The sequence below is a fragment of the Varroa destructor genome, unplaced genomic scaffold (assembly GCF_002443255.2).
Source record: "Varroa destructor unplaced genomic scaffold, Vdes_3.0 BEIS01000001.1, whole genome shotgun sequence".
Classification (NCBI taxonomy): domain Eukaryota; kingdom Metazoa; phylum Arthropoda; class Arachnida; order Mesostigmata; family Varroidae; genus Varroa; species Varroa destructor.
In genome coordinates, this window is record NW_019211454.1 from 5,386,328 (window position 1) to 5,402,553 (window position 16,226).

The following is a 16,226-nucleotide window of genomic DNA, read 5'->3' on the forward strand; positions in this document are numbered from 1 at the left end:
TCGCTCGCAAGGGGCCCACCGGCGACGCTCATTGGCCAGCGGCGAGTGAGTGTTAGCCCTTCGTCGGTTCTTCGGCCGGACGTGAACGGCTGTCGGCCGCGCCTTTTGAAAAGATCTATTCAGATTCGCTCTATTCATCGGTTTGAATGGTCCGCGCCAGCGAGGGGAGCTTTTCCCGGCGCCTAAGTGTTTTCTAACAGAGATAACGGTTTTCCCTAGGCTCCGGCCGCAGGAAACTGTTTGCCGATTTCACCATCGGCAGGAATCGTAGAGTGCACAACTAGAGAGAACCCGATGAAGAAGTAGAAGACCTATATCCTAGACATTTGTGAGAGAAGATCATCACCACGTCGGTGAGTCGCGGCAGAGAATCACGTGTGAGAGAAAAATTCTAACATTTTCGTGCCATCGACGAGACAACTCGAAACGGAGTGTCCCTGCTGTTCACTGCTAGAACAGTTGTTGGTCGTCGCGAAGCGATGCGTTAAGGTGTCGGGAAATAGTAGGGAAATTTCCACCATGACCTAGCTGCAACTCAAGCGATTCAGCGAACTAGAATACGTCGAAAACATCGGAAAGCACGCGACGCATCTGTGAATGGTAGGCCTGTGCCTAAGCTAGATTTCGTAAGGAAGAAGTAGACAGTGATAAAGAAAGTGGTGAAAAAAGTAGTTCATCCTGGTGGTGAACTTCGGTTGTGCCTCGGATACAAACGAAACACAGCAGGATCGTCTGTCTAAAAAACAAGTGTGTGTTTGAAGGTCCTATTCGTCCGCAGATCTTCTCTGTCCATAGCAGTGTTTAGAACAGTAACGTTCACAACAAGAGTTCGACCTCCCCTATTATCGGTCAAGGGGTGGAAACGTGACAAACAGATTGCCGCCCACGTATCGGTTCAGTCAGAAAGAACAGCAGAGATCTTGGATCGAATCAAGCGACAAGCACGGGAGAAAAAAAAACACATCAAATTGCTCTATTCGACGACTGCAAACGACACTTCCGAGGACTTTGTTTGAACACGATCAAAGATCAACTGTCAAGGGGCTAACGGCTTCCTCGAAAGAAGATTGTCCGCGGATTTACGCATTTGTTCCCCCTTCCCCCATTCTCTATAAACACTATCTACAATGCGTGCGGAGGGCTCACATTTGCAATTGGCCTGATGCCGCGGCAGCTATTCATTATCGCGTAAACTCGCTAACCACAATCGTGTGACGACCTCAATATCGTAACCGCATTACCGAAACCGCAACGCTTCATCAGTCCTCGAATGAAGATCCGAACCAGTTCGAATCGGGCGCTTATCCAAGGCGGATTAAAGTTACACCACCCCAGTGGATGGAGGGGCCAGTGACACACTGTTGCTGAAGATTAAGTGGTGCTGTGGTACTCGGACGCGCTAATCTGCTCTTGAATTCGGAGGGAGCGCATACTCTAAGCAGAGTGAAATAGTCTAGTTCGCCGCCAATCGCAAGAACAGCGCCCGTTGTTCCGTTCGGTTTCGGCGGGTTTGGCAGCAGCTTATTAGGCCACCCAGACCGATTACGACGACGACGACGACAACAGCGACGACGACGAGAAGAAGAAGAACAACAACAACAACAGCAGCAGCAACGCAATACCCCCAACAACGATCTTATTCGCTCGATTATCCTCTTACTCAGCCCCCTTCCCTTCAAGTCCTCCCGTCGTCTCCTCCTACCACAGTCATCAAACCCCCCTAACATTTCGCCAGAACTCTTCAACGAGCTGCTTTAATCACCCTCGACCAGCTGAAGTTGGACAGCTCGATCCAGATCATCGGGCCCTGGTAATAGTACTTGTGACTCGTGAGATCGCAGACATCCCGTGTTGTACCTACCGCTTCTAGCTATTCGATTCGTTCATCATCCACTCTTCCCGTCCCGGACTACTTCGTGTCTCACTACTACGACCACGACGACTAGCCCAGATAGTCTGCCTGCGATCACTCGGCGCTTCGCATTGCTCACTCGTGTGATCGTCTTCTCTCTCGCACTGTCACCAGTGCCGCCAGTCACTGAGTTTATTGGCTAGAGTTCTAGCTAGCGGTGTTCCGATCTGCCACTGTTACTGCCGCTACTTCGATCATCATCATCGTCGTCGTCGTCGTCGTTGTTGTTGCCAGTGGCTCTCCACCGCTCGCAGGCACTCGACGACGGTTGCGCACAAAAAAATCCTCGACGGTAACTCCAACAGCGGCGAACGACGTGCTGGCAAGAGAAAGCTACACGATAGTAGAAGTAGGAAAACTGCCAGGCACTAGCAGACCGACTAGGCAAAATAGTGAGAGAGAAAAAAAGATCCTGAAGACCCGAAGACTCACCAGTGGGTGGAAGGAGCGAACGATCGGAGTGAGAAGCACTGCCTAACTGCCTCGACCGGATCGCGACTGTAGCTGACGCCGGAGCTGCAGCTTGCGGCAAGCGAGCTTTGCTCTGCTCCCCAAGCGAATCCTGTGGCGGCACTGCACTGTCTGGCTGGATAGACACATACCTTTCTGCCTACCTTCGTAGGTAATCGTCGACTAGTGTGTTGTACGACAGAATAGTCAGTTGCCAAATAAAGAAGGTAGCCTGGAGTGAGAAGCGCAACTAGCTGTTCTGTGTTTCTTCGACGTTGCAACAGCAGCAAGCAAGCAAGCAAACTGCTGTTGCTGCTGCTGCTGCTGCTGCTGCTGCTGCTGCTGCTACTACTGCTGCTGCTGCTGCTGGTTTTCACCTCGGTCCTTGCCAGCGAGCCTGCGCTTCAGGACTGCCTACCGCTTGTGGTGCCGGTCGCGCTGGCGAACTCCACGAGCGGTGTCGACAGTTGAGTAGCTAAGGGAGTGGGATAGTCTTCCCCTGGCGACGAAACCCGGGAATCAATTTAGTCGACCCCATCTCGGCACACTCACACACGTCGGTACTCACCGACACTCACGCAGACAACGATAGGCTAAGAGTCGCGCACTCCGATAGAGACAAACGTTCGGCTAGGCGAAGTCTATCGCTCTTAGCCTCAGCCGCAGAGGCTGTAGCGGCTGCTGTGTCTTCACCCATCGCCACCGAAGGAGGAAGGCCCGTGGTGGACGGAGTGAGTGAGCTAAAAGCAGAATTGAACCACCAGAAGCAGTGTTCTATTTACCCGAAGCAAGTTCGACAAAAACTCGGCTGAAACCCTCGCGCACATCACTTCATTCTTGGAGCCACTCAGCTCTAGCGAAGCGGCGGAGGGAGCGGACATAGAGCGGCAATAGACTTCTACCACGATCACCACTACTACAAAGGACTACTGAAGCAAACAGTCCCCTCAGTTGAGAGCACAAGCAGATAGAAACACTGAAAAAGAAAGAAAGAGAGAGAAGTTAGTCGCTAGAAGTCGTTCCCGAAGATCCTGACTCCCCATCCCCTCCCCCAGAGTTAGGACCTCGGGAGCGGCCGATCATCAACGGCTCAGTGGCCACGGAGATATCTAGTCTATCTAAGGTTCCCAATCTCCATTTGGCGTTTATCTCAAAGTCAGAGTTCGAAAAGATTAAGATGAAGTAGAAATAGAAATAAAGCGGATTTCTCCTGTGGAAATGCAAGACAAAAAAAACGCGGGAAAACAGAACGTTTCAGCCTGTTTCAACTCAGCGATGCGTAGTACACCTCGAATGTCACCCGAGCAGTGCCTCCCTTATACAGAGTCGATCTAAGTGGTCATCGTCCTTCAGTGACCTCGAATGAAAATCAAGAGAAACGAGGATCGAATGGCATCTCTATGAATGTGTCTTCCATGTTTGACTTTTACGTCGAAAATTAAGGGCGTGCACTCGTGTGGTTGTTGTGGAGATCGTTCGAAGGCATACGATCGAACTGAAAAACATCACGGCGCATTTTAACGCACCCAGCCAAAGTGACTGTGGAGCTGGCCGAAACGACTGCAGACTATTTATGGACACTAATTAGCAAACGATTCATCTAATCGAGTGTGAACTAGTTACCCGTTGTTTCGTGACTGCTTCCTGAGATGCGCGTCTAAACATCGCCACCTCGGTGACCAGTGCGCCGCCAGTGAACGTTCTACGCCATTTTTCGACGTTATGGCGTCAACATCGAGTCCACCCGCTTGGCAACAGTGGCCACCAGCAGCTCCGGGCCACGATGCATCAGGTGCATGTCATTGCCAGTATTGTGCGAACGGTGGTTCATGTGGTTCGCCCCATCGGGACTACTATGAACGAGGAACGAGGTCGCCTCGAGTCGCGCCCGACGCTTCGGATATGCACGCCGATGACCTACGTCAAACACCGGAACACCGCCAGGGAGCAGGCCTTGCCCCGGGATCACTAGCAGGAGGCCTACCCGGTACGATACCTGGCCTCGGGATGGGCCAAGGAGGTCAACCTTTGGACCGGCTAAGCCTTATGAGTGCTGAGCGGGGCCTACCTCCGGCCGATAGGCCATCGTCCGCTCAGACAGTGAAAACGGAGTTTAAGACGGAGTTCAAACCGGACTTTGAGCAGTCGCGGCAGCAGTTTTTCGAGCAGCAGTTCTTCGGCATCACCGAGTCGACCGCCGAGGCGCTAAAGCAGATCGGCCAGCCTTCTCCGAGTTCACCGAGTCAGACACACCTGGGTCAGGATTTCATGTCCAGAAGTTCGTACCAGCCCGGCGGCCAGGCGGCACAGCGGCCCAGCAGTAAAAAGGACGCGGACCGGGTGCGGCGGCCTATGAACGCGTTTATGGTGTGGTCGCGCGGCCAACGCAGGAAAATGGCCCAGGAGAACCCGAAGATGCACAATTCCGAAATTTCGCGAAGACTGGGTGCCGAGTGGAAGCTGCTGTCCGAGGCAGAGAAGAGACCTTTCATCGACGAGGCGAAGCGTCTGCGAGCCGTCCACATGAAGGAACATCCGGATTATAAATACCGACCAAGGAGAAAAACAAAGACGTTGATGAAAAAGGAGAAGTATGCCGCTCCAACAGCGCCCTCGGTAGGCCAGGGTCCTACCGATTCGGCGGGACTCCTGCAGCGTAACCAGCTTCAGGCTAACCGGCTCCCGGGAATACAGAACAACATCATGCCCCTCGCAGACTCCACGCGCGACTTATACTCCTCCGTGGGTTCGTACACTCCACAGGGCTATCCCTTGGCTAGCGATTTCTACAACGTGTCGATGTACCAGCAATCGCAGATGAACCCCCTCTACCAGCGCTATGACCAGTACACTTACCCCGGCTACGGTTTCGGCTATTCGGCTCAGCCCGGTACACCGGGTCAGCAGAGCGTGCGGAGTGACGATAGCGGTGCTGCCACGCCCAACGGTTCGCCCGGCTCCACTCCAGGTTCAGTCAACCTCTCTGGAAGCTCTTCGGCGCTGTCCGGACTCTCCGGACTTCCGGGAGCTTCCGGGTCCTTGTCCGGTAATATAAACTCGAACCTTGGTCTCAACCTCGGCTCCAACCTCGCCTCGAGTCTGCCTGGTCTAGGCGCTGGTCTCAACGGCAGGAGTGCGGTGGCGCCGCCCTCGACGCCTGGCTCAGTACCGTCTGGCGGCCACGCAGCTCAGCCGGGATCGCCAGCCGCTGCAGGCCCAATGGTCGCGCCAGGCGCAGGCCAACCCGGCAGTTCGGTCGGGCTAGACCTCAGTGGGGGTATGGCGTCCGCCGCAGGTATCGTCACTGCCCGTCGATACCAAAACGGTCCGGACCTCAGGGACATGATATCGGTCTACTTGCAACCGGGACACCAGGGAACGGCCGAGGCTGGTGCTCAATCCTAAAGCAGCAGCTATAGCTTCAAGAGAAACAATAATCGCAACAATAATAACGTGCACGATTATTTCGACACAGGAGTGCATTGTTGCCAGAGTGACGACAAAGAGAGCCGCGCGAAAGTGACCCAACGGCCAGCTTCAACAGCAGCAGCGACGTCAACCAAGGATAACAGCAGCAGCAGCAGCAGCAGCAGCAGCAGAAGTAGCAGCAGAACAAAAACAACTCGCCGATAGATTGAACCAGCTGATAAAGCGTTTGGGCTTATCTGCACGAGGAACCATCGAATCAGAAGGCCCTGCGCCAATTCACGTACACTCCAACAGTTCATACAGTCACACGATCCACATCACAAGGGCACACATCCCTCAAAATATCATTTTCCTTGCAAATGTTATGTCTATTTTAACTCTAAGCTCGTATAAGGCGTTCAGAGCTTGCATTTTACCACTGGTTAGTTTCTGTATAGGAACAGAATCGATTCCCGTCCATATAACCTACGCTGTGAGGTACTTCCTTTCAAAATCTAGAGACAGTCGATTACATATTTGCAGTACGAGAAATCCTTATATTATAACTGTAAAAATTTTATATACTACAATTTTCTGCATCGTTATAATTTCTACTTTAAATGTTCTTTATGTATTCGAAAGGCAACAACCCACAATAACAGAATCACAGCAAAAAAAAAAAAAAGAAAAAAACAAAACAGCCTCAGTCAAAGCTGCAATGTTAACACAAACAACCATGTTACGGGCGAGATAGTACCAGCAAAAAACTTACTAGAGAAACAACAGAATGTGACGCCGGGAAGATGCAGAACGCGTAAATCTCTTATCACCTCTAATGTATATAACTATGTCAAGAGAAAGATTGTACCGCTGATAGAAATTCGATAAAGATTTGGTTAGTGGTCAGACCCTGCATTGACTGTAACATCAACCAAAAATGCAGCCAGCATATAGATAAGCGAACAGTAGTAACTATAATAATAATTATCACTACGATTATCATTATTATTACTATTATTCATAATAACTAACAACACCAGTACGCCATGATGGTGATAATAAACACGATTAGGAGACGATCTATCTGACATAAGAACGCGCCTCACACAACTCTACAACTGTTAAAAACACCCGAACGCTCAGAGGGAATATCGGCTCGCGTGAGGTCAGTACCATTGTATTCAGACCGGGTCAGCCCGATTGCACGAGGAAGCTAACTTGTGAGCCAGAAACCTATCGTTAGTTGATGGTAAATAATAAAACAGCTGGTCTTCTAAACCCCCCGCCGCCGCCGCCGCCGCTACGCTGGAAGGAGGTATGGCGACGGGTGTATCGTTTAAAGGAGCCATTAAAAACGTTCGTTTCCCTTTTGGTTGAAAGCGGACGCGTCGTAAGAAGCGAAACGAGGCAAACAGATTATATTATATAATAGGTCTATAAATAGTGCACGGCAGCGGCGGCGTCGGCCATTTCGATATATAATATTATAATTATATTCATTATTATTATTGAAATCAATCGTCTCCATCAAAGGTGCGTACAACCGAGTGGACATAGGGATGGAGGACGTGATCCTGTGCCACGTTCTCAACCACGACACAATGTGTGATTTATGTCTGATGTCCGCACGCAGTCCGGATGTATTATTATGTAAATATATAAACCTCTTGTGAATTATCTGCCTCCCCAGAGGTTTCTTTGCCCCATCTGTCGTCCTTCGATGGGATCCCCCGCACATCGAGACGATCCCTATTCGATGAGCTATTTCTACAGAACTTTACATACAAGCATTCAAAAGCACGGTGAAACAAATATATCATCACTGAACGCTGTGCATAGGCATAAGAAATAATCTCGCTATTCCAACTCAAACGCGACACAGGGAAAAATGCGACTAAATACGTCAAGATACAATCTATAGCAGTGTGTGTGTGCAACAACAACAACAACAACAACAAAACATAATACATACCCCTACCCTCCCTTCGAAATACCTCCGAGTATATAGAGTCATTTTTGCTGAAAGAAAACATGCTCTGATTGCGGTATATATACATACGCTAGAATCAGTTGAATGATCAGACCCTACAATGGTAACCATGTAGTGGATTAGTAACTTCAAGATTATATATATATATATATATGATCGAGAAGTATCATGAAGTGAGGACATCAATGCATACATAAGACATACACAAACGTAAATAGATATATAAATATTTATTGTTTGCCCTCTTACTATTTATCCGATGCGTACAAGAAGAACCTTTCTCAAAAATGAAGAGAACACAAATTGTACATTTTTCCAAACCCTTTGGCGCCGGCTGTCACTATGATGTTTATTATATTATACGATACATGACGCTGTTCCCACCGAATCCGCTCCAGAAGCGAATGTACCATTATTGTAATATAACGCTCTCTCTCTCTCTCTCTCTCTCTCTCTCTCTCTCTCTCTTCTCTCTCTCTCTCTCTATATATATATACAACCCGTAAATCAAATCGTGACTAATTGATCGAAAAATAATAAAAGACCCATGAAAAGCATTTGCGTACTGGCAAAAAGTAAGGAACAACAAAAAGAAAACAACTTTACCGCGAAAAGAGACGATATCAAAACCGGCAAGTATGGCATTTCTCAGGGATCTGTCGGAAAACGCTTATCACTATTAGGATGATTTAAGTGTTCAAGCTTTTTTCGAACATGGCCTACAAGGTACGCGGAGCCCATTCATTGAGAGGTCTGTCGGAGCTCTCTATATGATCTCCCTCTAACCAGAACAATGTCAGTGTGGTATCAAATCATTTGTGTGTACGGTCACTCTGCAGATACTCGATTTATGTCAGGGATGGGATTTTAAAAAAAAAAATGTAAAAAAACACCACTATAAATACCTATGTTACACCAAAAGTAACGATTTGATACACGTCTATTTTGTAAAAAGGATTGTCTACATCTATTGGCTTCCAGTTCGGTCAGTGTCCTGAGTGCGCCATCAGCAAAAAAGTACGATTTCCCTCCTCACAGCGAGAAACGTGATGACATTTTTGAAGTTTCCTACTAAACGTATTGTGAATTTGACGCAAAAAATTGTCTATTTCTATCGAATGAAGTATTTCTAAGTAGATAACGAACATTGAAATAGGATTTGGCGACGACGGGACGTTTTTTTTTTTTTTTTTTTTTATCATAATTGACTAAACGGTTGACAAGAATAAAAAACATAGTCCACATGGACCTCGCGTAAACGTACGGGCAGGCACAGAAACGTAAAAGTTGTTGATAGGTTGAATATCAATGAAACGGTAACCGGGAGGTTAGCAATCATACAGCTGCAATAAGATGTTTGTACCAAGAACAGAAAAACCTCTGTGACGAACCGTTGAGAATCTGAAATGCCACGGCGGCAAACCCTTTGGCGTATGTATCTCTCCATGAACATTAATCTTAAATAAGTAAAAGTGAACATTTGACAAGTCGACGTTTTTTTTTCTACTCTAATTGGAAAGTAACGAAATTGGAAAATGGGGCACGATGAAGTTGGCAAAACCCTACTAAGGGTCTAGGCGTGGGAAATAGCATCGATTGACCATCCTCATTCCAATTTTGAAATCTTGGCGATGTCTTTCTCAAGGTGTTCACCAACGGTTGATGGCGCCCGGCCCGAACGCTTTCGTTTGTCTCTTGAAGCAAACCTCCGACGGCGACGCGCCTAAACCCTTACATAACCCTAATCCGTTTAATCGTTATTGTCAGGTTTTCTTCTAGAAAAGGCCTGCAGGTCCTGATAAGCCAGCAGCCAGCTGTTGCAGACGTGGATCAGAATCTGACCCTCAAATCTTTTATAGAAGAAGCAACAAACGAGAGCAAAAGATCTACATTGCGTATCCGTCCACTTGGTGTGCGCGGTCCACCGCGGTCGGAGGTCCCTTTCCTTGTGCATACACATCACACGATTAACTCGACCGATATATATACATACAATATACATAGATATATATATATATATAAAAGTAGACTAAATATCAACAACGTTGCAAATAATGATAATGCGGCATATGAAAGGAAATACATATGCGACTATGGATGGCTTGATATTGGAGATAACTATGATTATAAAATGGTATAAATGAGCAACATGTTTGGATATGATTGGAAAGCTATATATATATATATATATATATATATATATATATAAAATCACAGTACGCTGTAATAATGTAGACGTTAGGGGGCCACATCCAAGCGCCGTACGACCGTAGGGTTGTTGCGCGGTCGGCAACATGAAGAACTCGGTGAGCACGAGCCCCTCTAACCTGTACAGAATTCCCATACATCGTAGCAACTGAGTAATAGTTGAGTAAAATAAACGACAAAAACACCCAATTCATTTTTTGCTTTTTTGTAACGATAATGAAAATAATTATTACTGCTAGTGTAATAGATATCAATCATAATAATTAGTACTACACAATGAGCAAGGACAGCGCGGGTTGCATTAGGCCAAATGACATCAACGGCAATATATTTAGGATGGCCTAAGCGGATTGGCGTAGACCTAATCAGAGCAAAAGGAATAAAAATACTACTACTGATAATGACATTGAATATGACGAGTAATAAATGACGCTGATGACGACACTATTACTATTTAAGATGACAGTAGCAGAAAAGTGACGGCACAACATCATCGAATCCTAGATGAAGGATCTTATGAAAGAACAATAATAACAACAGTAACTATATTATTAGTATTACATTATATACTAGTTATAACAATAATAATGGGACAAGACGTCGCTAGGAAGAACATAGGCAGGGCAATTTCACTAGCCGACGAGCGGCGAAAGCAATGGCAGTGAGCGATTTTCAAGCCGTGCCGACGCGCAATGAATATAATTAATCGTAGCAGTCGGTGCATAAGGAACCCTGGCGAGCAGAATATAAATGCAAAGAATGAAAAATGCCGATAACATAATAGGGTCAGTTCGGAGAATTGCGTTCTGATAATAGAGACCTCTCTGGGAAACTACCCAGACGCTAGCGGGTTGCTGATTAGGGACAACTACCACTTCAACAGTGGTACAACAATGTCTCCGTGTGTGTCTGTGTGTGCGTGCGTGCGTGCGTTTGTGTATGCTTGTGTGTGTATGCGTGAGTGTTTGTGTGTGTGTGTGTGAGTGCAAAAAGCGTGAATATAAATGGGGTAAGCTCTACGGGAGGGGCGCATTCAGCATACGACGAACACAGACAGAAAGAGAGATTTGGGTAAATATTAGGTATTTTCTCGCTGGCCGGCAAAGAAAACGAAAAAAATGATAACGAAAAGCAAAAAGCGAATTCACTTGGTATAGACCAAAGTGAGCGGAGTGTAGCGGTGAACCTCTTTGGCGGATCCACGGTTAAGAGATACTGGCAAGTAATAATAAATAGATGATTAAAGAAATAACGCGGCAAGATATGATTGAATGGTGACGATGACGGCGAGGCAGGATATGGCAGACTAAACATAGTGAAGAGTTTAAATACAAATGAAAGAAGACGACGATAACAAAAAATGAAAATATAAATAAAATAAATACAGTGATACATTACGAAAAAAAAAACAACTATTTGGTAATTTTTTACTGATCCTGATTGGCCTGCGTAATAGGTAAATATACCAATAACATATATATAACAATATATATGGTATATATAACAATAACATAATAGATATGTAGGTGTAGATTAAACAATAACACCAGATAGTTTTATTTATTTAAAAGATCCTTTAAACAACAATGGGTATCCAATTGGGAACCAAAAAAACATAAAGGTATATATTTACAATTATTTCTAGATTCTAGACTTTCAAATGCACTTTTTTCTATTTAAAATAAATCAATAATTTATCCCGACAGCTATTTGTGTTTATTAATGGTTTTTAATCGACATATTTGTTCAATTTATTGACTGGTATAGATAAAAGACAGTGGTTCGGTACGATACGAATCGTTGGTGGGATGCCTGCCCGCTGAGATGCCTGAAGCACCCCTGAAACCGTTGTCAAGAATAAGGTCAGATCGAAAAATTACGAAGCACCTTTTCCTAAAGACTTGAAATAGATGTAATATGTATATGAACTGTACACCGTTGCACGGGTGTTTCGAGTTTTATGCCTGATACTGCCGTCGTTTCTTGTTTTTTTAAACTATTGCTTCGGACGATGGACCCCTTTACCCAAGTGGTGCGAAAGTGTGTCATCGCCTCGTCTCGAACTTTGACTACCTTATATGCTTCTAAGTTCATGAAACAAAAGCGCTACTGCACCATCACGGACCAACCCACCTAATATTCCGCTAACGAGCTAGCAAAATGGAATATCCAAGCACTTGCAAAATTTAGCCGGGATCAAGAAACAATATTCAATGCATACATAAGGGTAGATCACTCTTTATATATTAATTCAATGCATAGATACATAACCGGTCTACTATTGAAAAACAGACTTCGGTTCCAGCGACCAAAAAGACAACAAGTGTGCTCAAGATGAAGCCCACCGGTGAACCACGGCAATTTTTGTCAGATACAGTACCATATACCTCAAAGGGGCCTATTTTCATAATTTTCAAAGCCCGTTATAGAGTACGAGTGCTTTTGGAGTGTGAATCACCTATTTCTCCTACAATTACAAGATTGCTGAAAGCACTTATGCGGTATTGTGACTTCGAATTTATCTGGTACCATCATAGACACTTGACTTTTGCTGGTTAATTTATATTCCTCAATGTCACTATTCAACTGATTACTAACCCCGATAGAAAATTATATTGCGAATATCCGTTTAATTACTGAAGGTTTAACTCGAGCCTTTCTACGTACATTTGCTGAGACGAACAGAAAGGGCATGCCTTATATATTGTAACTAACGTTGCTTTTTATCAGCCCTCCATAAAAAGAGGTATAAAGGTTCCGCAGGTGACCTATACTTTAGGATTTCCAGGGTATGTATAAATTTCATCGAACCCAGCACATGGAAAAGATGTCGGTCGTTAACTATCTTACACTATTATAGAAAAAAAAAGTCCTTCACAACCTTGCCATATTCGTCATTTTTATTCTATCGAATAGTTAATTTTATCCAAAACATAATGAACAAATAAAAGGCTTACAGTGAAAACAAGCGAACATACTTCTCTACATAACCATCTATTACCTAATACATAAAATCAAATCATCAATAATGTTTTCAATAATATATAAGCAATTAAATCAAACGAACGTATATAATACGCGACTAAGTCTGACGATACCCGGCGACAGTTTTTGCTTTAGAAGCATACATTTTTCAACCAAAAATTATTTATGCACAACAATAATACGACACTAACAGGCGCGATTAAAAACAACAGACGTAGCAGACGAAACACAAGAGTTCCTAAATTCTGGTCCTTTTTTCTGTTACCCCAGCTGCCTCTGCTTTTCATCGTTGTCGCTGTTATCGGCCCTGGGCAGCAGCGGCAGACCAAGCAGCGTCCGTCCAAACGTCGAAAGTTGGCTTTTGCTAAGTTAAGCCCTCCATTGCACTGGCTTTGCTTCCACTGCTTCGATCCAGTGGTTGAAACTGTTGCTGCTACTAATGGCTGGGAGGTTAGATGATTCGTTGGCAAGGCAATATCAAGGAGTTGTCAAGCAAAACAACAATCGCTTCAGTGGCGCCTCCTGGGAATCGCCAGGCGAAGCTTGCGGAAACATTATAGCAAGGACCTACCTTTCAAGGGACAGAACCGAAATGATGGTAGTAGCTCCAGTAGCAGGGCCGCTGTGATGCGACTGGGACCGTAGTATCAGCAGCAGACGCCGCCGCTAAATAAAATGACGTAACGTAGTCCAACTACGAACGAGCAATATTAGTTAGGACAGCCTCCGACGAAGAAGATAACGCACCACCCAACGCCTAAGTCTCGGAAGCCGTCGGCGTGTCAAACGCTGAACGATGCCAACACAGATCAACGCAGTTAATTTTTTTTTTTATCAAACATCTGATAATGCTAAAGTTTTACAAGATATGTGAGATGTATTTTAGCATTAAGTGGCGTTCTGTGGGACAATTGGTGGAAAAATTCGGTAGTATTATGTACTTCTTCTTTTTTTTTTTTTAATATTAAACCTACCGGCATTTGTCGTATACTAATTATTACCGTACGTGGTGGAAACGGCTGGTTCTTAAAAAAAGTTTTTGTTTTTATAACTGAACGTCAACTTCCGCCGGCATAAAGTTCAATGACGATGCGATAACGCTAAAATATGTGAACTGGCTGCAATAATTTGCAAATGGTCCAATGGGGCGATAGCAGCAGGTTTAGTGTTATAAGAGGAACTAATAAGTCAAAACCTATGTTTATTGAGTGTCTTACTAAAAATTATATTCATATATATATGCAAGAGTAAAATGAACAAAAGCAGTAATTGTGGTAAGATAGATAAAGACAGTAGTACTGAAATATTACTAAACTACTACGAAGCAGCTAAACCAATACTTAGCACGCAGTATTTTATTACGCAGTTTTCATTTCAGACTACATCACAAAACTGAGAAAATGAATTAAATATCAGAGCTCTAGAGAAGGAACTATTATGCTTGCCAACACGATACTACATCCACGTTTGTTTGGGCATATAAAGTTCCATTTGTATCCACGCGTGAACTATTCTGTCGCTCCCATTGAAAGACTTTACGCTTTCCAAGTTGGTAATAATTTGGCGATTTTTCGAGATCGCGCGTTCATCACTGAAGCTTTTGGCATAGGAATACCGGCTAGCTGTTAATCAGACATCATTGCCGCTATATATATATATATAGCTGCAAATTATAGTGTTTTTGCCCGTGTTTAGTCTGTTCTAATACGGTACTACGGATCTGGCTTTGGTCGTTGTTTGTGGTCTATTCGCATACAGGTTCTACCGAAAAAAAAAAGTACTTTATAGGTTCTATAGAAATTATGCGTTTTGAAGTAGGTTCCACTAGGACTTCAGAGTTGCAAGTTGAGAGGCACTATTCGCAAGGTTCGGCTACAAAAACAAAAAGAAAAAAATTAAGTTTCTTTATATTAAGTCTATCATTACTCGTTTCCTGGAATTGGAGTTCAATATCATACAATAGTTTTATCCTTCCAGAACACTTCGTTACATAATTGGATTATGGAAAGGATTAGGGGTAAACTACATTCAGAATAGCTTTCAAGCATGAAAAGCAAGTTAGCTCGTATTCATTCGTGTTGCGCACAGCCGAGCTATACGTTGAGCAATTTTGCGCTATCATTTACTTTCGATGTGTGTTTTATCTAAGTACTATTTACGACACGAGCATATTTGATGGATATATAATGCTTTTCAGCGTTAAGGCCTATTTTTTGTTTCTCTTCTAGCTGGCGCTATTAGCAATTTTCTTTAAATATAATTCATACAGAGAATTGTTTCCAATTTTAGCTAAAATACACCAGAAAAACTAATTAATTTCTTCCTATATAAAAAAAAAAAAAATACTGCTCACGCTGTGCTTCTATGTTGACTCCTAAACGGCGGCTTTTTGAAAAACTATTATCTATAAATACGAGTCTGCACGCAGGCTATTGTCAACATTTGCACATCGTTATTTTTTCACGGCAAACGCCAAAGATAGCCAGTCTCAAATGCTTTTATTTTTTTTAATTAGGAACGGCGCCCGACCATTATATTATCTAGGGTAGCCGTAAAAACAACAGTCCATTGAGTGCTCCGAACCCTCTTTGTGCAAGGTTTTGCAAACTTTAAGATGCGACAAGTTCACAACATTAGCGTAATTATGTATCGAGTGTTGATGAAAGCCACATACTAATGTTAGGTTTTTGAAGTTGTTATGTCGATGTTGACGCTTGCACCTCGAAGAAATTTCTGAATAATGTTACAGCAGTTTTTTTTTCTGTTAATTTAGTACACTTTTCCTAATTTTCTACTTTCAGTAGCCTGCATTTGTTTGAATTTAATCCAGTAGGACAAATAGAGCGTTGACTGATTTTCATATGATTGCTTTTTTACAGATCGATCCGATTAGCGGACTCTTTCTCCGAACGTGTATACATACTGCCGCTGATAGCTCGGGCTTCAGCGCCGTCTGTTGAATAAGTGCGTGTTGTTCCATAAAAGAAGAACCGCGATCGATTACAACAATAGATGATGGTTTTTGAGCCAGCTTGACCTATGTGCCGTCAAAAGCGTGTGCTGCCTTCGTCGCACGAACAAAGCCGCTATTATAATTTCGATTTATATAACTACATCACTAACGTAGGTGTGGTTGTTATGAGTCGATTATGGCTGAAACTATCCTTCGCTTAAGATTGCGTATTGAAACAGATGCATTAGGGATACATTTGGATACATAGCAAATATTAAAGTGTATCTACAATATATTTGCGTAATTACTAAATTTATATA

General features: G+C 44.2%; 1 protein-coding gene across 1 annotated transcript; it reads left to right on the plus strand.

Moving 5' to 3' along the window:
• Nucleotides 1–75: 75 nt before the first annotated feature.
• LOC111255278 (uncharacterized) lies at nt 76–11,671 on the plus strand. The gene has a single exon (XM_022817070.2). It carries the CDS (start codon nt 4,085–4,087, stop codon nt 5,765–5,767), a length of 1,683 nt encoding a protein of 560 aa, XP_022672805.1. The 5' UTR covers nt 76–4,084; the 3' UTR covers nt 5,768–11,671.
• The last annotated feature ends 4,555 nt before the right edge of the window (nt 11,672–16,226 follow it).

Excerpts from the sequence above, each read along its gene's own strand:
- LOC111255278 (XM_022817070.2), top strand. The coding sequence starts at position 4,085 with ATGGCGTCAACATCGAGTCCACCCGCTTGGCAACAGTGGCCACCAGCA.